Source organism: Saimiri boliviensis, chromosome 2, assembly GCF_048565385.1.
Source record: "Saimiri boliviensis isolate mSaiBol1 chromosome 2, mSaiBol1.pri, whole genome shotgun sequence".
NCBI classification, from domain to species: Eukaryota; Metazoa; Chordata; class Mammalia; order Primates; family Cebidae; genus Saimiri; species Saimiri boliviensis.
In genome coordinates, this window is record NC_133450.1 from 217,948,598 (window position 1) to 217,973,844 (window position 25,247).

Genomic DNA, 25,247 nt, shown 5'->3' on the forward strand with positions numbered 1-25,247 from the left:
GGCTAAAGTGGGTGGATCACAAGGTCAGGAATTTGAGACCAGCCTGGGCAAGAGGTGAAACCCCGTGTCTGTTAAAAACTACAAAAATTTGACTGGCGTGGTTGCAGGCACCTGTAATCCCAGCTCCTCAGGAGGCTGAGACAGGAGAATTGCTTGAACCTAAGTGGCCGAGGTTGCAGTAAGCAGAGATTGCACCACGGCACTCTAACCTTGGTGACAGAGCAAGACTCTGTCTCAAAAAAAAAAAAAAAATTACTAAAGTAATAAATGTTCTTTATTATTATTATTATTTTGAGATGGAGTGGCACTCCATCACTTGAGCTCAGGAGCCTGCACTTGCCCAGGCTGGAGTGCAGTGGTGGAATCGGCTCACTGCGACAACCTCCGCCTTCTCCTGCCTCAGCCTCCCAAGTAGCTGGGATTACAGGTGCCTACCACTACATCCAGGTAATTTTTGTATTTTTAGTAGAGATTGTGTTTCGCCATGTTGGCAAGTCCTGTCGTTTTTTTTTTTAGATGGAGTTTCGCTCTTGTTACCCAGGCTGGAGTGCAATGGCGCGATCTCGGCTCACCACAACCTCCGCCTCCTGGGTTCAGGCAGTTCTCTTGCCTCAGCCTCCCGAGTAGCTGGGATTACAGGCACGCCCCACCATGCCCAGCTAATGTTTTGTATTTTTAGTAGAGACGGGGTTTCACCGTGTTGACCAGGATGGTCTCAATCTCTTGACCTGGTGATCCGCCCTCCTCGGCCTCCCAAAGTGCTGGGATTACAGGCTTGAGCCACTACGTCCGGCCCAAAACCCTGTCTTTAAAAAAGAGCAAAAACAAAAGTTAGTTGGGTATGGTGGCACATGCTTGTAAGTCCCAGGTGCTCAGTGGGAGGCTGAGGAGGTTGGAGGATCACCTTAGCCCCAGGAGGTTGAGGCTGCAGCGAGCTGAGATTGAGCCACTGCACTGTAGCCTGGGTGACAGAGTGAGACCTTGTCTCAAAAAATAAAAATAAAAATAAATCGTGTTTAACATTGCCAATTTCATTAGTAATGATTTCAAGTAATATAAAAGTCAAGGTTTTTGAATTGGAATAGTGATGAAATGTTAGTATGTCCTAAATAATGCCTATTAGCTGTTCACATGTATTGATGTTGTCTCAATTGAGTTGTGTAATAAAATCCCACCAACCATTTATTATGAATGAGTTTAATTACTTTTGTATTTATTCTGTGTCTTTACCTCTGGAAAATTAGTGTATTGAGGGTAAAATCAATAATCTGTTTGGATTTCATTTGTTTACTTTTGACATCTTCCGGAATTCTGGTGTCATCACAAGAATTCTGTTGTAGTGTTAATTTGAACTGTGAGTACTGTCTGGCATCATATTACCTGTGTATTTCCAAAGTAATTTGCCTTTCAGTTCCTTGTACTTGCCCCAGGCAGGGATAGTTGGTAGTGAGTCCATTCTTTTTTCTACAATGTTTCACTCTTGCTTAAAATATACCAACTATTCTATAGGCCAGAGTTCAAAACAAACAAAAAACCATATATACCTACTAAAGATACTAAAGTATCACTTGTTTCAGATTTTTTCTCCTTAATATTCACTGCCCAGTTTTGAAGAAATATCTTTATCAGCCATTAATAAAAATGTCACACTGTAGTCCCAACACTTTGGGAGGCTGAGGCAGGTGGATCACTTGAGCTCTTGGGAATTTGAGACCAGCCTGAGCATCATGACGAAACCTTATCTCTACAAAAAATACAAAACTTAGCCAGGCGTATAGGTGTATGCCTGTAGTACTGGCTCAGTACAGGCTGAGGCGGGAGAATTGCTTGAGCCCAGGAGGTGGAGATTGCACCATTGCACTCCGGCCTAGGGGACAGAGTGAGACCTTGTCTCAAAACAAACAAATTTCAAATATGCTCACTGGAATGTGAGAAGATGTTTTCAACTAAATTTAGTTGCAGATTTTTTTGTTTTGTTTTGAGATAGGGCCTTGCTCTTGCCTGGGATGGAGAGCAGTGGGGCAATCACAGCTCTCAGCAGCCTCAAACTCCTGGGCTCAAGGAGTGTTCTCACGTCAGCCTCCTGTAATCACAGGCACATGCCACCACACCTAGCTAATTTTCTAAATTTTTTTTTTAATAAATATGGAGTCCTCCCTGTGTTGCCCAGGCTGGTCTTTTGAATTCTTGGCCTCAGGCGATCCTCAGTGTACTCCAGCCTTGGTGACGGAGTGAGACTCTGTCTCTAAAGTAAATAATAAATAAAACGCTCGCATTAGGCCAGGCAAGGTGGCTCACACCTGTAATCCCAGCACTTTGGGAGGCCGAGGCAGGAAGGTTGTTTGAGCTCAGGAGTTGAAGACCAGTCTGGGCAACATGGTGAAACCCCAGCTCTACAAAAAATACAAGAATTAGCTGGACATGGTGGTGCATGCTTGTAGTCCCAGCTGCTTGGGAGGCTGAAGTGGGAGAATTGCTTCAGCCTGGGATGTGAAGGCTGCAGTGAGCCATTATGCCACTGCAGCCTGGGTGACAGAGCAAGTTGCTGTCTCAAAAAAAAAAAAAAAGCTCACATTAAAGTTATTTGATTGATAAAATGCAAGAAATAACATTATAGCATGTCATTTTAAAAATAACAGTCATGGCCGCGCATGATGGCTCACGCCTGTAATCCTGATACTTTGGGAGGCCAAGGTGGGTGGATCACCTGAGGTCAAAAGTTCGAGACCAACCTGGCCAATGTGGTGAAACCCTGTCTCTACTCAAAATAGTATAGCATAGCCTATTTGCTTCTGGCCTCCAAACCCGTATAGCATGTTACTGTACTGAATACTCTAGGCAATTGTAACATAATGATAAATGTTTGTGTATCTAAATAGAAAAACAGTACAGTAAGAATATGGTATAAAAGCTCCATTATAATCTCATGGGCCCACTGGAGTTTCACCATGGTTGACTGAAATGTCATTATATGGCACATGACTGTATTTTGTAATTCATACATTTTACTTTATCAGGCTGTGCTTCCCTTCTGTGCTTTGCATTAGAGTAGGTATACTTGCTTATCAGGGGTTGGCAGACTTTTTCTGTAAAGGGCTAGATAGTAAATATTTTGGGCTGTGGGCCACATGGACTGTGGAGGACTCTGGCAACTGTTCAGCTCTGCCATTGTGGCATGAATGCAGCCATAGATAATATGTAAACAAATGAGTATGGCTGTGTTCCAATACAACTTTTATTTATACAAACAGGCTCACGCTTGAAATCCCAGCACTTTGAGAGGCCGAGGGGTGGAGAGGGGGCTGGATCACCTGAGGTCGGGAATTCGAGACCAGCCTGACCAACATGGAGAAACCCTGTCACTACTAAAAATACAAAAAAGTTAACTGGGTGCGGTGGCGCATGCCTATAATCCCAGCTGCTTGAGAAGCTGAGGCAGGAGAATCGCTTGAACCCGGGAGTCGAAGGTGGCAGTGAGCCAGGATCACGCCATTGCACTCCAGCCTGGGCAACAAGAGTGAAACTCCGTCTCAAAAAAAAAAAAAAAAAAGGAAAAGAAAATGTGGTAACCTGTTGAACTTATTTTATTTATTTATTTATTTAGAGACGGAGTTTCACTCTTGTTACCCAGGCTAGAGTGCAATGGCGCGATCTTGGCTCACCGCAACCTCCGCCTCCTGGGTTCAGGCAATTCTCCTGCCTCAGCCTCCTGAGTAGCTGGGATTACAGGCACGCGCCACCATGCCCAGCTAATTTTTTTGGATTTTAAGTAGAGACGGGGTTTCACCATGTTGACCAGGATGGTCTCGATCTCTTGACCTTGTGATCCACCCGCCTCGGCCTCCCAAAGTGCTAGGATTACAGGCTTGAGCCACCGCGCCCGGTCCTTATTTATTTATTTTTTAAGACAGGGTCTCATTCTTTTGGTTAGGCTGGAGTGCAATGGCGCAGTCTTGGCTTACTGCAGCCTTGACCTCCTGGGTCAAGTGATCCTTCTACCTCAGCCTCCTGAGGAGCTGGGGCTACCTACAGGCATGCGCAGTCACACTCAGATAATTTTTTTGTTCTTTGTAGAGACAGGGTTTTACCATGTTTCCCAGGCTGGTGTTGAAATCCTGGACTCAAGTGATCCACCTCCGTTGGCCTCCTAAAGTGCTGGGACCATAGATGTGAGCCACTTCATCTGGCCATATATATATATGAATATATATTTTTTGAGATAAGACCTTGCTCTGTCACCCAGGTTGGAGTGCAGTGGTGCGATTATAGCCCACTGCAACCTCCGCCTCCTGGGCTCAAGGAATCCTTCCACCTCAGCCTCCTGAGTAGCTGGGATTACAGGTGTGTGCCACCATGCCCAGCTAATTTTTGTTGTTGTTGTTTTCTTTGTGTTTTGTTTTTTGATAGTGATAGAGATTTGTCTTGTTGCCTAGGCTGATCTTGAACTCTTGGGCTTAAGCAATCTGCCTGCCTCAGCTTCCCATAGTGCTGGAATCGCATGCATGAGCCACCACTCCTGGCTAGCTCTTGAATTTATAGATTTTCAAAGTCTAGTTTTTTTTTTTTTTTTTTTTTTTTACTGCAAAAAGAAACTATCTAACTTAGAAACTACTCATGAATTTCAGGAAAAAATTATATTTGTTATTGTTAGGTATGCCTAATGTTAATTTAAATTATTTGATTTTACTTATGTTCTTATTCATAGAGGAGCTTGTGACAATGCAAATATTAGCAAAGATAAAATATTGAGAGCTGCTTATGTTTGGCCAGGGTTTGGGGGCTGGGGATACATAGGTCTAAGAGATGTCCTATGCCTTTGAGATCACAGAAAGACGGGATATAGACATTAAAGATGAAAGTACAAAAAAAGGTTTCAAATTAGAGGTATCAAAAGTTTTGCTGGGCGTGGTGGCTCATGAGTGTAATCCCAGCACTTTGGGAGGCTGAGTCTGATGGATCACCTGAAGTCAGGAGTTCGAGACCAGCCTGGCCAACATGGCAAAACCCCGTCTCTACTAAAAATTAGCCAGGCATGGTGATGGATACCTGTAAACCTGGTTAGTTGGGAGACTGAGGCAGGAGAATCGATTGAACCCAGGAGGTGGAGGTTGCAGTGAGTCAAGATCATGCCATTGCACTCCAGCCTGGGCAACAAGAGTGAAACTTCGTCTCAAAAAAAGTTTCAGATCAGTGCTTCAAGAGTTCAGAGTTGTAATTTATTACCAGGTGCATACTGTATGGTTGGAAAGGAAGGTTTTATTAAGCCAAGTCTTGGAAATTAGAACGTCTACATAAGAGGGGGCCAGATACAAATATAAACGTGACAATGAACTGAAAATAAAAATGGTCTGGGTGCAGTGGCTCATGCCTGTAATCCTAGCATTTTGGGAGGCCAAGGCAGGTAGATTACTTGAGCTCAGGAGTCTGAGACCAGTTTGGGCAACATGGCTAAACCCTATCTTTACCAAAAAATGCTAAAATTAGCTGGGCATGGTGATTCATGCATGTAGTGGGAGGATTGCTTGAGCTAGGGAGGCACAGAGCCATAATAGTGTCATTGCACTCCAGCCTGGTGACAGAGCAAGACCTTGTCTCAAATATAAAAAATAAAAATGGGCAGGCCAATTTGGAAGGAGTAGGAGAGTTTATTTAGGGAAATAGTATAAATTAGGATTGGAGGGGTGGATTGAAGCAAGATTGTGCTTTGTATATTAAGCTAAGGAGTTTGAAAATTATCTCTGAGGGGTAAAGAATAACTGAAAATTGTGAGCACCTTTGTACTTTTGTTTCTACTTTAAGTCTTTTACTTATTTATTTAATTTATTTTTTGAGATGGAGTCTTGCTTTGTTACCCAGGCTGGAGTGCAATGGTGTGATCACGGCTCACTGCAGCCTCAGCCTCCCAGGTTCAAACAATTCACCTGCCTCAACCTTCTCGGTAGCTGGGATTACAGGCACACGACACCACATCTGGCTAGTTTTTGTATTTTTAGTAGAGATGCGGTTTCACCATGTTGGCCAGGCTCATCTCGAACTCCTGACCTCAAGTGATCTTCTTGCCTTGGCCTTCCAAAATGCTTGGGATTACAGGTGTGAGCCACCATGTCCAGCCTACTTTTAAGTCTTAGATGAAACTTCCAGATGTTATTTTTAATGTTTTCAGTACAGTGTGTTTATTTTAGATAATTTTTTTTTTTTGAGATGGAGTCTCGCTCTGTTGCCCAGGCTGGAGTGCAGTGGTGCAATCTCAGCTCATTGCAACCTCTGTTTCCCGGGTTCAAGTGATTCTCCTGCCTCAGCCTCCCAAGTAGCTGGGATTACAGGCCTGCACCACCATGTCTGGCTAATTTTTATATTTTCAGTAGAGACCCGGTTTCACCATGTTGGTCAGGCTGGTCTTGAACTCCTTTACCTCAGGTGATCAATTTGTCTTGGTTTTCCAAAGTGCTGGGATTACAGATGTATGCCACCTGGCCTTAGTTAATATTTAATGACAATTTCATACTGTTCACGTCTTCTTTTCTCATCTAGCAAAGGACTACATTCTTGTTCTGTATTATTTCTAGCTTTTGGTTTGAAGTCTCTAATAAGAGACTTCAAGAAAGCAAGAAAGCAAGTAATATGCCGTTGAAATACCTCCTTTTCATTTTTTATTTATTTATATTTTAATTTATTTTTTTATAGACAGGGTTTCACCATGTTGGTCAGGCTGGTCTTGAACTCCGACCTCAGGTGATCTGCCTGCCTTGGCCTCCAAAGTGCTTGGATTACAAGTGTGAGCCACCACGCCCGGCCATTTTTTTTTTTTTTTTTTAAAGAGACAGAAGTCTCACTATGTTGCCCAGGCTGGTCTTGAATTCCTGGGGTCACATGATCCTCCTACCTCAGCTTCCCAAAGTGCTGAGATTACAAGCGTGAGCCACCAGACCTGGCCCATTTTTACATTCATTTAGGAAGTATATACTGAATTCTTGTGATGTGACAGGCTCTGTTTTGGTCAGTGCAGACGACTCCAGAGAACCAATTAAGCAAAACTCTGTCTTCTTACAGAGTTTACATTTTCTTACAGAGATGGTCAATACATGAGATAAATAAATAAAATATATAGTATGCTTAGTGCTAAGGAGAAAAAACAAAACAAGAGAAGTGTGTGGCATAGTAGAGGCTGAAATCTTACGTAGGGTGGCCAAGCTCACTGAAAAAGATGATACTTTAGTAAAGATCTAAAGGGCATAAGAGGTCTGGGGTGGTGTGCAAGTACAAAGGTACTGAAGGTAAAAGTATGTCTGGCATGTCTGACAAATAGAGATTGAGCAGAATGGATGAGGGAGAAAGTAATAGAGTGACTATATGTTCTTGTTTATGTTTGTTGTCTTGATGTCTTGAAATTATTGATAGTGCCTACTTTTTTTTTTTTTTTTTTTTTTGAGACAGAGTTTCGCTCTTGTTACCCAGGCTGGAGTGCAATGGCACGATCTCGGCTCACTGCAGCCTCCGCCTCCTGGGTTCAGGCAATTCTCCTGCCTCAGCCTCCTGCGTAGCTGGGATTACAGGCACGCCCCACCATGCCCAGCTAATTTTTTGTATTTTTGGTAGAGACGGGATTTCACCTTGTTGACCAGGATGGTCTCAATCTCCTGACCTCGTCATCCACCCGCCTCAGCCTCCCAAAGTGCTGGGATTACAGGCTTGAGCCACCGCGCCCGGCTGATAGTGCCTACTTTCACCCCAAGTAGAGTCCAGATCTGAGTGATGAATTATATGGTGACCTGTTAATAGGAGGTGTGAGGTAAGAGAGGTAAGGTGGCGAGGGGCAGATAATGGAGAACTGAGACGAACATTTGGAGGATTTTCAACATAGGATCCATATGATTTGACTCATGTTTGTTTCTTCTTTCTTTCTTTCTTTTTTTTTTTTTTGAGACGGAGTTTCACTCTTGTTACCCAGGCTGGAGTGCAATGGCGCGATCTCGGCTCACCGCAACCTCCGCCTCCTGGGTTCAGGCAGTTCTCCTGCCTTAGCCTCCTGAGTAGCTGGGATTACAGGCACACGCCACCATGCCCAGCTAATTTTTTATATTTTTAGTAGAGATGGGGTTTCACCATGTTGACCAGGATGGTCTCGATCTCTTGACCTCGTGATCCACCCACCTTGGCCTCCCAAAGTGCTGGGATTACAGGCTTGAGCCACCGCACCCGGCCCTGTTTCTTATTTCTTGAGACAGAGTGTTGCTCTGTCACCCAGGCTGGAGTGCAGTGGCACCGTCTTGGCTCACTGCAACCTCATCTTCTGGGTTCCAGTGATTCTCCTGCCTCAGCCGCCTGAGTAGCTGGGATTAAAGGTGTATGCCACCATACCCAGCTAATTTTTTTTAATTTTTTTATTTTTATTTAAAAATTTTTTTAAATTTTAAAAAATTTTTAAATTGTTTGAGACGGAGTTTCACTCTTGTTACCCAGGCTGGAGTGCAATGGCGCGATCTTGGCTCACCGCAACCTCCACCTCCTGGGTTCAGGCAATTCTCCTGCCTCAGCCTCCTGAGTAGCTGGGATTACAGGCACGCGCACCATGCCCAGCTAATTTTTTGTATTTTTAGTAGAGACGGGGTTTCACCATGTTGACCAGGTTGGTCTTGATCTCTTGACCTCGTGATCCACCCACTTCGGCCTCCCAAAGTGCTGGGATTACAGGCTTGAGCCACTGCGCCCGGCCATTTTAAAAATTTTTAATAGAGATGGGGTTTCACCATGTTGGCCAGGCTGGTCTTAAACTTCTGACTTTGTGATCTCCCTGCCTTGGCCTCCCAAAGTGCTGGGATTACAGGTGTGAGCCACTGTGCCCAGCTGACTCATGTTTTACAGGCTCTCTCCAGCCGCTGTGTTCATAGTGTACTAGGAGCAAAGACTGAAGCGAGGTTAGTTAGGAAACTATTGCAGTAATCCAGGTGAGATATATGAAGTGTTCAGAAGTAGATAAATTCTGAATGTGTTTTGAAGATACACATCAGGATTTGGTATGGATTGAGTATAGGATTTAAGAGAAAGAAGGGAGTCAAGAATGAGAGAGTTTTGGGGCTGAGCATTTGACAGGTTGGAATTGCCATTGATTGAGATGGGAAAGGATCTCTTTTTGTGGGCAGGGAAGGAGGTATTTTTGGGGGAAGGTGAGATCAGTATTGGACATGTTTTAATCTTGAGATGCTTGTTATACAACCCAAGGGAGATGTTGACTAGACAGTTGCATATTTGGATCTGGGTCCAGGGGAAAGGCACAGAATGGAGATACTAATTTGGGAACTGTTAGCACTTTCATGGTACTTAAAAAGCCATGAGACTTAATGAGATTGCCTAGGAAATAAGTTTTGATAGAAAAGAGAAAGGTCTGAAGATTGAGCCTTGGGGTAATTTATCCACAATTTCATCATTAAGGAAATAGGGCAACTAACAAAGGAGACGGACTGAGTAGAGAAGGACAGGAGCAAAACCATGAGAATGTGGTGTCCTAGAAGTCAAAGAAAGTTTCTTAAAGAGGAGAGATGTCAACCATCTCAGATGCTTCTGTTAGGTCAGGAAGAGGAGGAACGATGTTTGCCGTGGATTTAGTAATGTATTTACTGTTGAACACTAGTAGTTTTGAATAGTGGAGCAAAACTGATGAGAGTGAGTTCAGGAATTGATGAGAGGCAAGACACCTCTTTGAAGGAGTTTTGCTGTAAAGGGATGGAGAAAAAATGGGATGGAAGTTGAAAGGGGAAAGTGAAGTAAAGAGATTTCTTTTTGTCTAAGATGAAAGATGACAGTAAGTGTATATGTTGGTAAAAATGATCCAGTAGAGAGAAAAATATGAACGTGGGGATAGGGTGGTTGGGATTTCCTTCTTTTTTTTTTTTTTTTTTTTTTGTTTAGATGGAGTCTCGCTTTGTTGCCCAGGCTGAAGTGCAATGGCGCAATCTTGGCTCACTGAAACCTCCTCCTCCCGGGTTCAAGCAATTCTCTTACCTTTGCCTCCCTAGTAGCTGGGATTACAGGCATGCACCACCACACCTGGCTAATTTTTTTTGTGTTTTTAGTAGAGACAGGGTTTCATCATATTGTCCAGGCTGGTCTTCAACTCCAGACATTGTGGTGCACCTGCCTTGGCCTCCCAAAGTGCTGGGATTACAGGCGTGAGCCACCATGCCTGGCCGGGTGGTTGGGATTTATTTAGTAATGTTTTTAAGTAGATATGAAGGAAGGAAGCCATTGTTCAAGTGAGGGTTGGCACTGACCAGTAGGAAAGCAGTTCATTCAAAGTAAAAGAAAGCAAGTAGAAAGAGCACAAATACAGATAAGTCAATGTAAGTATGATACTGTGAGCTTGTGGAAAATCTCTCTTGCTTCGGTTTTCTCAGTGAAGACAAAAGCAAAGAGCTCAATAAGCATAAGGGAAGAGGTGTTGGAGGTTTGAGAAGAGGAAATTGTATGAATTAGTTGCCTTGGAGGGTGGGACAGTGGGGGATGGATTGGGAAAATACAGTGTGCATGTGCCACAGCAGTAAGCGTCCATCTTGTAATCCCAGCATTTTGGGAGGCAAAGGCAGGAGCGTCACTTGAACCCAGGAGTTTGATACCAGCCTAGGCAACATAATGAGACCCCATCCGTACAAAATAAAAATTAAAAAATCACCTGGGTGTAGTGGCATGTGCCTGTGGTCCCAGCTACTCTGAAGGCTGAGGTGGAAGGATTGCTTGAGTCTGGGAGGTCAAGGCTGCATTGAGCCATGATCACTTTACTTACTACACTTTATCCTGGGCAACAGCAAGACCCTGTCTCAGAGAAAAAAAAAAAAAGACTGGCACAATGGCTCATGCCTGTAAATCCCAGCACTTTGGGATGCCAAGGCAAGAGGTTCACTTAAGCCCAATAGTTTGGGACCAGCCTAGGCAACATAGGGAGACCCTGTCTCTCAAAAAAATAGAAGAAAAGCCTGGGAGGTTGTGGCTGCAGTGAGCTGTGATTATGCCACTGCACTTTAGCATAGATGACAGAGAAAGACACCGTTTCAGGAAAAAAGAAAGGATACTAATGTTGTCATGTGTGTTTGTTTTCCCATCTACATGTGTTGATGAAGGAGAACATTGAATTTAACTGGGATTGCAGTTTAGTCTAGTTAGGAGGGCAGATTGAGGGTGCATTCAAGTAAGTGTTTATAATCATTGACCATGGCGTTTATGCTAGCTAGGTAAGGAGAGAGGCAAAAACAGGAAGCAGGTGAAGATTAGTTAAAAAGGTGGTAAGATCAGTGGCTTGAAAATCTTGGTGTGGGGTCAAATCATTGTTGGAGTTGTGTGGTGTTGGGAAGACTACAGTATGTACCTGCAAGAGGGGGAGGGTGATAGTGTGGTTAAATGAAATGAGATTCAAAGCTGGGTTTTAAAATTTATTTTTATTTATTTCTTTTTTTAAATAATTATCTTTCTTTCTTACCAGAAATATCTAGTGTTGAAAAGCTGGGTCGGTTTTTTTTTTTTTTTTTTGAGACGGAATTTTGCTCTTGTTACCCAGGCTGGAGTGCAATGGCGTGATCTCAGCTCACCGCAACCTCTGCCTCCTGGGTTCAGGCCGTTCTCCTGCCTCAGCCTCCTGAGTAGCTGGGATTACAGGCACATGCCACCATGCCCAGCTAATTTTTTGTATTTTTAGTAGAGAAGGGGTTTCACCATGTTGACCAGGATGGTCTCGATCTCTTAACCTCGTGATCCACCCTCCTCGACCTCCCAAAGTGCTGGGATTACAGGCGTAAGCCACCACTCCCTGCCAATCAAGGGGAATCTTAATTGAGCACACAGGCGCTCCTGACTTCTGTAGATGTTTTAATATATTCTGGCACTATTGGGAAATCATTAATGGCTTTCAAAAGGAATTTTGGAGGGATTGGAAAGGATTATATTTAGTGTTGCTTTGGAAATACCAATCTGTTAGTGTAGGATAGGTTGGATAGAGAAGAAACTTTAAGTATAGGAACAACGTTAGAAAATTTTTCAACTCCTGGGCCGGGCACGGTGGCTCAAGCCTGTAATGCCAGCACTTTGGGAGGCCGAGGCGGGTGGATCACGAGGTCAAGAGATCGAGACCATCCTGGTCAACATGGTGAAACCCCGTCTCTACTAAAAATACAAAAAATTGGCTGGGCATGGTGGCGCGTGCCTGTAATCCCAGCTACTCAGGAGGCTGAAGCAGGAGAATTGCCTGAACCCAGGAGGCAGAGGTTGCGGTGAGCTGAGATCACGCCATTGCACTCCAGCCTGGGTAACGAGAGTAAAACTCCATCTCAAAAAAAAAAAAAAAAAAAAAAAAAAAAAAATAGAAAACTTTTCCACTCCTGTCATGAATTTATGGCATTGAAGTTGGTTATTTGCACAGCAATTCCAAAGGAAAGGACCAATGTGAGAGTAGAACTTGGTGGCAGACCTTGCTGAGGAAGAGGATGATTCCTGACTTTGCAGTCTAAGAGTCTGTTTGTGCAATGCAGAAATAGGTCTGAAACATGCTGGTTTTAAAAGGGAAATTGTAATTCTCCATTTGGAAGATATTGAATCTTGGGTGGTTGGACTCTTAGGTCTTCTTTCATCATACTTGAAGTGACTTGTAACTTACTTGTTCTTAGCTTCACAGTTGACTAAACTTTCTGAGGACAGAGGTTATGTCTGTTTTGTTCTGTATTGTCAGTGTAAATACAGTGCCTGTATTTCTGAATACATTTCAGAAATATTTGTCGAATTAAAGTAGATAAATTAGTTTTTTTTTTTTTTTTTTTTTTGAGACAGAGTTTTGCTCTTGTTGCCCAGGCTGGAGTGCAATGGCATGATCTCGGCTCACTGCAACCTCCGCCTCCCATGTTGAAGTGATTCTCCTGCCTCAGCCTCCTGAGTACCTGGGACTACAGGAGCACACTGCCTTGCCCAGCTAATTTTTGTATTTTTAGTAGAGACGGGGTTTCACCATGTTGTCCAGGATGGTCTCGATTTCTTGACCTTGTTATCTGCCTGCCTTGGCCTCCCAGAGTGCTGAGATTACAGGCCTGAGCCACTGTGCCCAGCCAATTTTTATGTTTTTAATAGAGACGGGGTTTCACAATGTTGGCCAGGCTGGTTTTGAACTCCTGACCTCAGGTGATCACCCTCTTTGGCCTCTCAAGGTGCTGGGATTACAGGCGTGAGCCACTGTGCCTGGCCAAATGGCTTTTTTTAAAAAAACCTTTCTATGGTGCTGAGAGAAATGGCTTTTAATAGACTTTTCAATTCTGAAATTCTGTCTTAATGTTCAGATGTTTTGCAGATAGAGGAAATAAAGAATTTAAGCTCAGTCAAGAGATAAGGGTTGGAAACAATACGCTTTGTGTTGTATTTGGGTGTAAACTCAAATGAAGTAGATGTCACCAGAAGCCAAATAAAAGTTCTGTAAAAACCAATAGGTAACAGGAACTTTAAGAAGTAAATTTTTTTTTTTTTGAGACCAAGTCGTACTCTGTCACCAGGCTGGAGTGCAGTGGCGCAATCTCGGCTCCCTGCAACCTCTGCCTTCTGGGTTCAAGTGATTCTTTTACCTCAGCTTCCTGAGTAGCTGGGACTACAGGCATGCGCCACTATGCCTAGCTAATTTTTATGTTTTTATTAGAGATGGTGTTTCGCCATGTTGGCCAGGATGGTCTCAATCTCTTGACATTGTGATCCGCTTGCCTTGGGCCTCCCAAAATGCTGGGATTACAGGTGTGAGTTACTGCACCTGGCCTAAGGAGTAAATTTTTAACAGAACTAAAAATTAAAGTAGGTGTTACTGACAAAATATTTAGATTAGTTGATTGAGAGCAAGTGCTTCTTTTGAGTCAGAACTGAGTTTGTTTAAATTTTGACTTAGCTACTTACTAGATACGTCAATTCTTTTCTTAACTGTCAAATGAGGATAATGAGAGTATACCTGTCACAGGGCTGTAAGAGTTCAATTAGGAAAAAAAATAGAGTAACTGGCATAAGTCCTAAATAAATTTTAGTTTGATATTAATACTATTATTGTTAGTTTGATGTTCATATTATTGTTACTTTTTAGGAAACAAACTGATTTATTTCCTAATATCTGTACTTTTCTGTTGTCTTTAGTATTGTAAAAATTTTCTGGCCAGGTGCAGTGGCTCATGCCTGTAATCCCAACACATTGGGAGGCTGAAGCAGGTGGATCACGTGACGTCAGGAGTTTGAGACCAGCCTGGCCAACAAGGTGAACTCTGTTTCAAAAAAAAAAATTTTTTTTTTCCTACTTTTAGTTAATTCATGTCTAAATTTTATTTAAGCTATTCCTGGTGACTCTTAACTTCTCTGATATTATAGCGGTATCTGAGAAAAGCAGACAAATTGGTATACTTTTAAAAGTATCAAACCCCCCCTTTTTTTTTTTTTTTAGACAGGGTCTGGCTCTGTCACCCACCCAAGCTGGAGAGCAGTGATATAATCTCAGCTAACTGCAGCCTCTGCCTCTTGGGTTCAAGTGATCCTCCCACCTCAGCCTTCCAAGTAGCTGGGTTCAGGTATGCGCTACCACACCCAGCTAATTTTTGTATTTTTAGTAGAGATGGGGTTTCTCCATGTTGGCCAAGCTGATCTTGAACTCCTGAGCTCATGTCATCTGCCTGCCTCAGCTGCCCAGATTGCTGGGGATTACAGGTGGGAGCCACCACACCTAGCCTCATGTTAATTTTTTAAAGTGAAGTTATATTTGAAAATTTTAATTTCTAAATTGCATGAATTGGCTCCTATTTTGCTGTGTCATTGAAAGCATTTTAGGTTCTTTTTTGAGATGGAGTTTTGCTCTTATTGCCCAAGCTGGAGTGCAATGGCACAACCTTAGCTCACTGCAACCTCCGCCTCCTGGGTTCAGGAGATTCTCCTGCCTCAACCTCCTGAGTAGCTTTGATGACAGGCATGCACCACCACACCTGGCTGTTTTTTTGTATTTTTAGTAGAAATCGTGTTAGCCAGGCTGGTCTCAAATTCCTGACCTTAGATGATCTGGCCTCCCAAAGTGCTTGGATTATAGGCCTGAGCCACTGTGCCCAGCCTTTTATTTTTTATTTTATTTTATTTTTTATTTTTTAAAGATGGGGTTTCACCATATTGGTCAGGCTGGTCTTGAACTCCTGACCTCAGGTGACCCACCCGCCTCAGCCTCCGAAAGTGCTGGGATTACAGGAGTGAGTCACCATGCCCAGCTGTGCCCAGCCTTTTATGTTCCCTTTCTTTCTTTCTTTTTTTTTTTTTTTGAGACGGAGTTTCGCTCTTGTTACCCAGGCTGGAGTGCTATGGCGCGATCTCGACTCACCGCAACCTCCGCCTCCTGGGTTCAAGCAATTCTCCTGCTTCCGCCTCCCTAGTAGCTGGGACTACAGGCGTGCGCCACCATGCCCAGCTAATTTTTGTATTCTTAGTAGAGACGGGGTTTCACCATGTTGACCAGGATGGTCTCGATATCTTGACCTCGTGATCCACCCGCCTCGGCCTCCCAAAGTGCTGGGATTACAGGTGTGAGCCACCGCGCCTGACCTTATGTTCCCTATCTTTAACAATATTTCAGTTGTAATTAGGTTGTGCAATTCTTGAGATTAGGGGATTTGGCTAGGCTCCAGCAAAACTCAGTCATATATTTGTTCAATTATATTGAATTAAGCAGCAAAAAAGGCACAATTAAGAATTTCTCAGCCAGGCGCAGTGGCTCACGCTTATAATCCCAGCATTTTGGGAGGCCGAGGCGGGTGGATCACGAAGTCAAGAGATCGAGACCATCCTGGTCAACATGGTGAAACCCCGTCTCTACTAAAAATACAAAAATTAGCTGGGCATGGTGGCGCACGCCTGTAGTCCCAGCTACTCAGGAGGCTGAGGCAGGAGAATTGCCTGAACCCAGGAGGCGGAGGTTGAGGTGAGCCGAGATCGCGCCATTGCACTCCAGCCTGAGTTAACAAGAGCAAAACTCCATCTAAAAAAACAAAAAAAATAAATAAATAAAAAAGAATTTCTGAAGTATTTTCCTCAATTTTTAAATTATGAATAATTTCTAATATACAAAACCATTGAGAGATAGCACAGTCATCACATATACCTACCATCTCAGTTCAACAGTTTATATTTTACTCTATTAAAAAAAATCTCTTTATGTTTTTGCTGAACCATGTACAAGTTTTAGACATCCTTTCTCCTTCCTTCCTTCCTTCCTTCCCCCCTCCCCTCCCCTCCCCTCCCCTCCCCTCCCCTCCCCTCCCTTCCCCTCCCCTCCCCTCCCCCATCCTTCCTTCTCTCTTTCGAGGATCTTGCTTTTTCACCCAGGTTAGAGTGTACTGGCACGATCTTGGCTCACAACAACCTCCGCCTCTCAGGTTCAAGTGATTTTCCTGCCTCACCCTCCCGAGTAGCTGAGATTATAGGTGCACATCACCATTACTGGCTCATTTTTGTATTTTTAGTAGAGATGGGGTCTCACCATGTTGGCCAGGCTGGTCTTGAATTCCTGACCTCAAATGATTCGCCCACCTCGGACTACCAAAGTGCTGGAGTTACAGGCCTGAGCCACTGTGCCCGGCCCTAACGCTTTATTTCTAAATATATACATGAGCATGCATCTCTTAAAAGCAATATGTTTTTCTGTGTAATCACAATACCAATATCACACCTAATAATAGTTAACAATACTTTTCTAATATCTTCTGATATCCAGTCCATGTTTAAATTTTTCCAATTGTCCCTACAGTGGCTTTTCTCTCTTTTTCTCCCTAAATAAGAGCCAGTCAAGACTCAATGCATTGCATTTCATTATGTTGTTTTTAATTTATAACAGTTTCTCTTGCCTTTTTCTCCCATTGTAGCAATACAACTACAAGACCAGGAAATCTTGTAGGCAAATACATATTAGAATTCATCTGAATATTTAAAAAAGTTCATCATTGATTTTGTCAAAGAATGTATAAATTTTAACAATTATTTGTTGATTTTCTACATTTCCTTTATCTTTGTAGCAGCGAGGGTTGTTATGAAAATATATACAAATATCTATGGAAAACTCTAAAGTAGGTACTCTCAATAACTTTTTTTTGTGTGTGTGTTTTTGAGGCAGGGTCTCACTCTATTGCCCAGGCTAGAGTTCAGTGGCATGATCTTGGCTCACTGCAAATTCCATCTCCCAGGTTCATGCGATCCTCTCACTTCAGCCTCCCAAGTAGCTGGGACTACAGGCGTGTGCCACCACGCCCAGCTAATTTTTGTGTTTTTAGTAGAGACAGGGTTTCACCATGTTGGCAAGGCTGGCCAAACTCCTGACCTCAGATAATCCATCCACCTCAGCCTCCCAAAGTGCTGAGATTATAGGTGTGAACCACAGCCCAACCTAACTTTTTTGAGATGCAACAGACTTCCTTAATGTGATATGGCAACACAAGTGAATTTAAATTTGTTGGAGTTAGAAAAAAATAAAAACAGTCTACCCAGGTGTGGTGTCTTAACACCTGTAGTCCCAGGCATGTGCTGCCACACCTGGCTCAGGAGACTGATGTTTGAGGGTCACTTGAGCCCAGGAGGTCAAGGCTGCAGTGAGCCATGATAGTGGCAGTGTAGTCCAGCCTGGGCAACAGAGTGAGACTCTTGTCTCAAAAAAAAAAAAAAAAAAGTCCCCAGAATCACTACAACAGTTACAGAGAAATTTATTTATTTATTTATTTATTTTCTTTTTTGAGACGGAGTTTCACTCTTGTTACCCAGGCTGGAGTGCAATGGCGCGATCTCGGCTCACTGCAACCTCTGCCTCCTGGGTTCAGGCAATTCTCCTGCCTCAGCCTCCTGAGTAGCTGGGATTATAGGCATGCGCCACCACGCCCAGCTAATTATTTGTATTTTTAGTAGAGATGGGGTTTCACCATGTTGACCAGGATGGTCTCGATCTCTTGACCTCGTGATTCACCCGCCTCAGCCTCCCAGAGAAATTTATTTGAAGATTAATACTGGTATGGTAAGCCTGCCCTTTTTTTTTTTGAGACAGAGTCTCACTCTGTCGCCCAGGCGGGAGTGCAATGGCACAATCTCAGCTCACTGCAATTTCTACCTCCCAGATTCAAATGATTCTTCTGCTTCAGCCCCCTGAGTAACTGGGATTACAGGTGCCTGCCACCATGCCAGCTATTTTTTTTTTTTTTAAGATGGGGTTTCACCATGATGGCCAGGCTGGTCTTGAACTTCTGACCTTAGGTGATCCACCCACCTCAGCCTCCTGAAGTGCTAGGATTACAGGTGTGAGCCACCGCAAGGCCTATTTTTTGTATTTTTAATAGAGATGGTGTTTTATCATGTTGACCAGGCTGGTCTCAAACTCCTGACCTCGTGATCCACCCGCCTTGGCCTCCAAAGTTCTGGAATGACAGGCATGAGCCACTGTTCCCGGCTAGTAAGCCTGCTTATATTTAAATTTAAATAGAAGAAATGGGTACTTGTTTTTTTTGAGATGGAGTCTCATTCTGTCACCCAGGCCTGGAGTGCACTGGCGCGATCTTGGCTCACTGCAGCTTCTGCCTCCTGGGTTCAAGCAGTCCTCCGCCTCAGCCTCTGGAGTAGCTGGAATTACAGGTACCCACCACCACGCCCGGCTAATTTTTTTGTATTTTTAGTACAGATAGGGTTTTACCAAAAAAGAAAAAAAAAAAAGATGGGGTTTTACCATGTTGGCCAGGCTGGTCTTAAATTCCTGACCTGAGTTGATTGCCTCGCCCTCCCGAAATGCTGGGATTACAGGTGTGAGCCACCATGCTGGGCTGCATAGAGGTTTTTAACAGCCCGTTTCAGTACTGCTTTCATTAACTACCATACTTCTCGTAATTAAAACCATTAGAGCACGATTCTGTTCTTAGCCTGTGGACTTAGAGCCCCCTAGCGGGTGTTTGAGTTCCCACATGAAAGTCTGCAAAGTCATACATGCATTTTCTGTAGACTAAATTAAGAAGAATAAATGTATTTATGCCACCATTTAAAAAAATGTACACACATGCTTTTGTGACTAATTCAATAGGAAATCATCTTGGCAAACTAGACATACTAATATCTTTTCAGAGGAAAGCAATATGGAAAGCACTCTCCAACAGTACAGGCGTCCCCAAACTTTACACAGGGGGCCAGTTCACTGTCCCTCAGACCGTTGGAGGGCCGCCACATACTGTGCTCCTCTCACTGACCACCAATGAAAGAGGTGCCCCTTCCTGAAATGCGGTGGGGGGCCGGATAAATGGCCTCAGGGGGCCGCAGTTTCGGGACGCCTGGGTAGGAGATTTAGGATAGCAGCTTTGCATATTTTGCTGGGGAATCAATAAGGTACAAGAAAGTGGTTTTTTTTAAAGCAATTAAATTCAGGATTTCACAGTCCTACCTGAAATTTTCCTAGACATTCGTTCATTCAAATAAGAAAAGAAAGTTTAAAATTGCAGAAATTAAAAAATTTTTTTTTTTTTTTTTTTTTGAGACAGAGTTTCACTCTTTTTACCCAGGCTGGAGTGCAATGGCGCGATCTTGGCTCACCGCAACCTCCGCCTCCTGGGTTCAGGCAATTCTCCTGCCTCAGCCTCCTGAGTAGCTGGGATTACAGGCACACGTCACCATGCCCAGCTAATTTTTTGTATTTTTAGTAGAGACGGGGTTTCACCATGTTGACCAGGATGGTCTCGATCTCTTGACCTCATGATCCACCTGCCTCGGCCTCCCAAAGTGCTGAGATTACAGGCTTGAGCCACCGCGCCCGGCCTTTTTTTTTTTTTTTTGAGACGGAGTTTCGCTCTTGTTACCCAGGCTGGAGTGCAATGGCGTGATCTCGGCTCACCGCAACCTCCGCCTCCTGGGTTCAGGCAATTCTCCTGCTTCAGCCTCCGGAGTAGCTGGGATTACAGGCACGCGCCACCATGCTCAGCTAATTTTTTGCACCATTAGTAGAGACGGGGTTTCACCATGTTGACCAGGATGGTCTCGATCTCTTGACCTCGTGATCCACCCACCTCGGCCTCCCAAAGCGCTGGGATTACAGGCTTGAGCCACCGCGCCCGGCCTTTTTTTTTTTTTTTTAAATAGATCTAGTCTTGCTCTATAGGCTAGGCTGGAGTCCAGTGGCACAATCTCGGCTCATTGCAACCTCCACCTCCCGGGTCCTGGTTCAAGCAATTCTCCTACCTCAGCCTCCTAAGTAGCTGGGATTACAGGCATGAGCTATCATGCCCAGCTAATTTTTGTATTTTTTAGTAGAGACAGGATTTCACCATGTTGGTCAGTCTGGTCTTGAACCCTGACCTCGTGATCCGCCTGCCTTGGCTTCCCAAAGTGCTAGGATTACAGGCGTGAGCCATCGTACCTAGCTGAATTTTTGTATTTTTAGTAGAAACAGGGTATCACCATGTTGGCCAGGCTGGTCTCGAACTCTTTACCTCAAATGAGCCACCTGCCTTGAACTCACAGAATGCTGGGATTACAGGCATGAGCCACCATACCTGACCAAGAAATTTTTTGCTAACTTGATGATTGTCTGCTTCCTGGACACACAGTATTATGTTCTGTTATCTGTGCTACAGGTATTTCTATTGTTGATTTCACATTTGTGATTTGGCACAAATTCTAGGTTCAAGGGCATAGCTTAAATAATAATGTTTTAAAATATGTGTGATATTTGTATCAGTTTGTTTAGCTACTAGATAAACAAGAGTAGTGAGATTTCATTTATCCCTTTGGCAAATATTTATTCAACTCTTCCTATGAACCAGGTCTTCTCTTAGTCCCTGAAATTACAGCTGTGAGTGAATAAAACAAAAAAGGCTTGACCCTGTTGGCATTTACTTTTTGGTGGGGAAGCCTCATAATAAGCATGATTAACATGCAGGTAGATATCTGTAATATAATGCTAGATAGGGGCATTGCTTTTTTAAAAGGCCAGAAGAGGCATTAGGAAGTTATATTTTCTATTTTAGAAGGAATTGTCTGAGAAGACCTTTCTTTTTTTTTTTGAGACAGATTTTCACTCTTGTTACCCAGGCTGGAGTGCAATGGCGTGATCTCGGCTCACTGCAACCTCTGCCTCCTGGGTTCAGGCAATTCTTCTGCCTCAGCCTCCTGAGTAGCTGGGATTACAGGCACACGCCACCATGCCCAGCTAATTTTTTGTATTTTTAGTAGAGACGGGGTTTCACCATGTTGACCAGGATGGTCTCGATCTCTTGACCTCGTGATCCACCCGCCTCAGCCTCCCAAAGCACTGGGATTACAGGCTTGAGCCACCGTGCCCAGCCTGAGAAGACCTTTCTAAATAGACATTTGCGTCGAGAAATCTGAATGGAATGAACGCACTAGCCTTGTAGCTATCTGGAAGAATAACCTTCTGGACAGAGAGGTCAGCAAATGTGTACACTTTGAGAGAGGGACATGCTTGGCCTGTTCAAGGGACAGCGGGAAGGCAGATGTGTCTGGAGCTGTGTGAACTAGGGTAGGATTGTAGGAGAGGAAATTGGAGAAGTAGCCAGGGGTAGATCATGTAGTACCTTCAGATTTCATTCTATCATGAAGTAAAGCCTTTGGATGGTTTCTAGTAGGGGAATAAAGTGATCTGACTTAAGTTTAATTCACTAGGCTATGTAGAGAACAGATTCTAGAAGTACCAGAAAGGAAGCAGGGAGATCACTTAGGATGTGGTGGTTATAGACCTAATGAGAATTGATGTGATTAGCAATGGAGGTGGGAATAAGTAGTCAGATTTTAGATATATTTTGAAGATAGAATCGGCAGGATATTTTGATTACGATTTGAAAGAGCACGGTGAAGGGTAACTCTGGGGTTAACAGGCATTTGATTTGAGGATATACACAGGATTTACAACAACTATCTCTGAGCAGTGGCCTTAGCAGTAAACTTTGTTTTCTTTTTGCTTACCTGTATTTGCCAATTTTTCTATACCAAACCTATAATACTTTTGTAATAAAAACATACAGATTATTTGAAAATTAGAGTTAAAGTGGTATCAAACATAACCTGATTATTGTTATTATTATTACCATTATTATTTTTGAGACAGAGTCTCCAGTTTTGTTTTCTTACGAGGCTGGAGTGCAGTGGTGCGATCTCGGCTCACTGCAACCTCTGCCTCCTAGGTTCAAGCGATTCTCATCTCAGCCTCCTGAGTAGCTGGAGCTGTAGGCTCGCGCCACCATGCCCCACTAATTTTTTAAATTTTAGTAGAGATGAAGTTTCCCCATGTTGGCCAGGATGGTCTTGATCTCTTGACCTTGTGATCTGCCCGCCTTGGGCCTCCCAAAGTGTTGGAATTACAGGCATGAGCCACCATGCCTGGCCAAATATAACCTAATTCTTAATCTGTTCTCCTATCCGTTTTGAGTTTAGAAAATAACTTAGGTGACATAAACTTTAAATATTTGTCTTTTTACTCTTAGTGATCAGCCTTTGAGCCTTTCCCACATTGAAGATGGTGAAGCTAGATATTCATACTCTGGCTCATCACCTCAAGCAGGAGCGCTTATATGTAAACTCAGAGAAACAGCTCATTCAGAGGCTCAATGCAGATGTACTTAAGACAGCTGAAAAGTTGTATCGTACGGCTTGGATTGCGAAGCAACAGAGAATCAATTTGGATCGGCTTATCATAACCAGGTAAATAAATGATTTTCAGGTTTTAAATTCTATGAACCACTATGATTCTGTAAATAAATTAACTGTAAACAAATGAATCTGTTTCCAACAAAGTACATGGTTTAAGATAATTTAAATCAATATTAAGGTGAGTTTTTGTATTATAAATACAGTTTGATTATTAACATAGGCATTGCTATAGAAAATTATAACTTAAGCCTTGACATTTTATATCACACCAGTTGGTTTTGTGTCTTTGTCTATATAAAATATTAATGTTGTAGAGAATAAATTATCTGTTCTGCTTTTCTCCTAATGTTATTTAATTTATAAGTTTTCTTGTTTTGATATTATATAGCTATTTTTCAGGTTTAGAAACCACATATTTTATTGTGCTAACACCTAAGAGGAACAATTTTTTTTTTTTGAGGCTGAGTCTCGCTCTGTTGCCCAGGCTGGAATGTGATGGTGTGATCTTGGCTCACCGCAACCTCCACCCCCTGGGTTCAGGCAATTCTCCTGTCTCAGCTTCCGGAGTAGCCAGGATTACAGGTGCATGCTGTCATGCCCAGCTAATTTTTTTTTTTTTTTTTTTTTGAGACGGAGTTTTGCTCTTGTTACCCAGGCTGGAGTGCAATGGCGCGATCTCGGCTCACTGCAACCTCCGCCTCCTGGGTTCAGGCAATTCTCCTGCCTCAGCCTCCCAAGTAGGTGGGATTATAGGCACACGCCACCATGCCCAGCTAATTTTTTGTATTTTTAGTAGAGACGGGGTTTCACCATGTTGACCAGGTTGGTCTCGATCTCTCGACCTTGTGATCCACCCGCCTCGGCCTCCCAAAGTGCTGGGATTACAGGCTTGAGCCACCGCGCCCGGCCAATTTTTTATATTTTTGGTAGAAACAGGGTTTCATCGTGCTCCCCAGGCTGGTTTCGAACTCCTGAGCTCAGGCAATCCACCCTCCTTGGCTTCCCAGAGTGCTAGCTTTATAGGCATGAGCCACTGTGCCTGGCCAGAAGAACAGTCAGAATAACTTTAAGAATATTAGTGCTGTTGAGAATATAAGCCAGACTCAAAAGAATACATTATGTATAATTTTATTTGTATGAAGTTCAAAATGAGGCAGGACTGATCTTTGATAACAGAAACCAGAGTAATGTTTCCTTGTTGGGCTTGAGAGGGTGGTATTGATTGGGAAAGGACATGTGGAAGCATTCTGGGGTATTTAAAATGTTCACTGTCTTAATCTGAGATTACTGGGTGCATGTATGCGTAAAAATTGTTTAAGGTGAATGCTTGATATTTGTGCACTTTACTGTATTTTACCTCAATAAAAATAAGTTTTTTTTTAAAAAAAAGAACAGTGCTGCTGTGGGCATTGTGTTTTTTCCCCCCCATCTTTTAGGCTTATTTCATTTGGATTTGTTTCTAGAAGCAAAAAGCCTGGTTAAAGGATGCGATTCTGCAGGTCGTTACGTACTGGCATGTTGCTTTTGAGAAAGGTTGAGCAATATGCCCATATGGACTTCATTTTTACTTTTATTATTATTTTAAATTTTTATTTATGAATGAATGAATGAATGAATGAATGAATGAATGATGGAGTTTTGCTCTGTTGCCCAGGGTGGAATGCAGTGGGACGACCTTGGCTCAGTGCAACCTCTGCCTCTTGGGTTCAAACAATTATCTTGCCTTATCCTCTTGCGTAGCTGGGACTGCAGGCACCTACCACCATACCTGGCTAATGTTTTTATTTTTAGTGGAGATTGGGGTTTCACCATATTGACCAGTCTGATCTCAAACTCCTGAGCTTGTGATCTGCTTGCCTCAGCCTCCCAAAGTGCTGGTATTACAGGCGTGAGTCACAGCGCCTGGCCATTTTTATTATTTTTTAGTACTTCAATATTTATAAACTTTCTTATGTCTGTGAATAAGCAGTTTAACTATAGCTGATTTTTTTTTCCCCAGACAGGATCTGGCTCTGTTGCCCAGGCTGGAATGCAGTGGTGCTTGGGTCACTGCTGTCTCAACCCCCTGACGTCAGGCAATTCTCCCACCTTAGGCTCCTGAGTGCTGGGACTACAGGCACACGCCACCACATCTAGCTACTTTTTTGTTTTTTTTTTTTTTTCAGTTAAATATAGTTGTATTTTACCAATTCTTTTTTTGTATTTTTTTTTTTTTGTAGAGGTGAGGTTTCATCATGTTTTCCAGGCTGGTCTCGAACTCCTGGGTTCAAGTGATCTTCCTACCTTGACCTCCCAGAGTGCTGGGATCACATGCGTGAGCCACTGTGGCCTGTAGCTAATTTTAATTTAGTCCATAAGAGTGCAACTCTTGACAGTAGTTGTTAGGATGTCCAAACTGATAATTTTCTTTCTTTCTTTTTTTTCTTCCGTCTTGCTCTATTGCCCAGGCTGGTGTGCAGTGGAATGGTCTCAGCTCACTGCAACCTCTGCCTTCTGGGTTCAAGCGATTCTCCTGCCTCAGCCTTCTAAGTAGCTGGGATTATAGGCGCCTGCCACCATGCATGGCTAATTTTTGTATTTTTAGAAGAGATGGGAGTTAT

At 43.2% G+C, this 25,247-nt stretch overlaps 1 protein-coding gene across 10 annotated transcripts in view; it reads left to right on the forward strand.

The window, feature by feature from the left end:
* GAPVD1 (GTPase activating protein and VPS9 domains 1) overlaps positions 1 to 25,247 on the forward strand; it is a 101,105-nt gene that overhangs the window by 9,957 nt on the left and 65,901 nt on the right. For 8 of the 10 annotated variants that reach the window (XM_074395339.1, XM_074395343.1, XM_074395342.1 and 5 more), the window contains exon 2: positions 22,482 to 22,698. In XM_074395339.1, coding sequence (XP_074251440.1) covers positions 22,514 to 22,698 — 185 coding nt within the window. In that variant the 5' untranslated portion in view covers positions 22,482 to 22,513. Of the gene's footprint in view, positions 1 to 14,136; positions 14,255 to 18,538; positions 18,637 to 22,481; positions 22,699 to 25,247 lie in introns of those variants that run through there. The other 2 variants (XM_074395341.1, XM_074395340.1) reach the window with 2 other exon arrangements.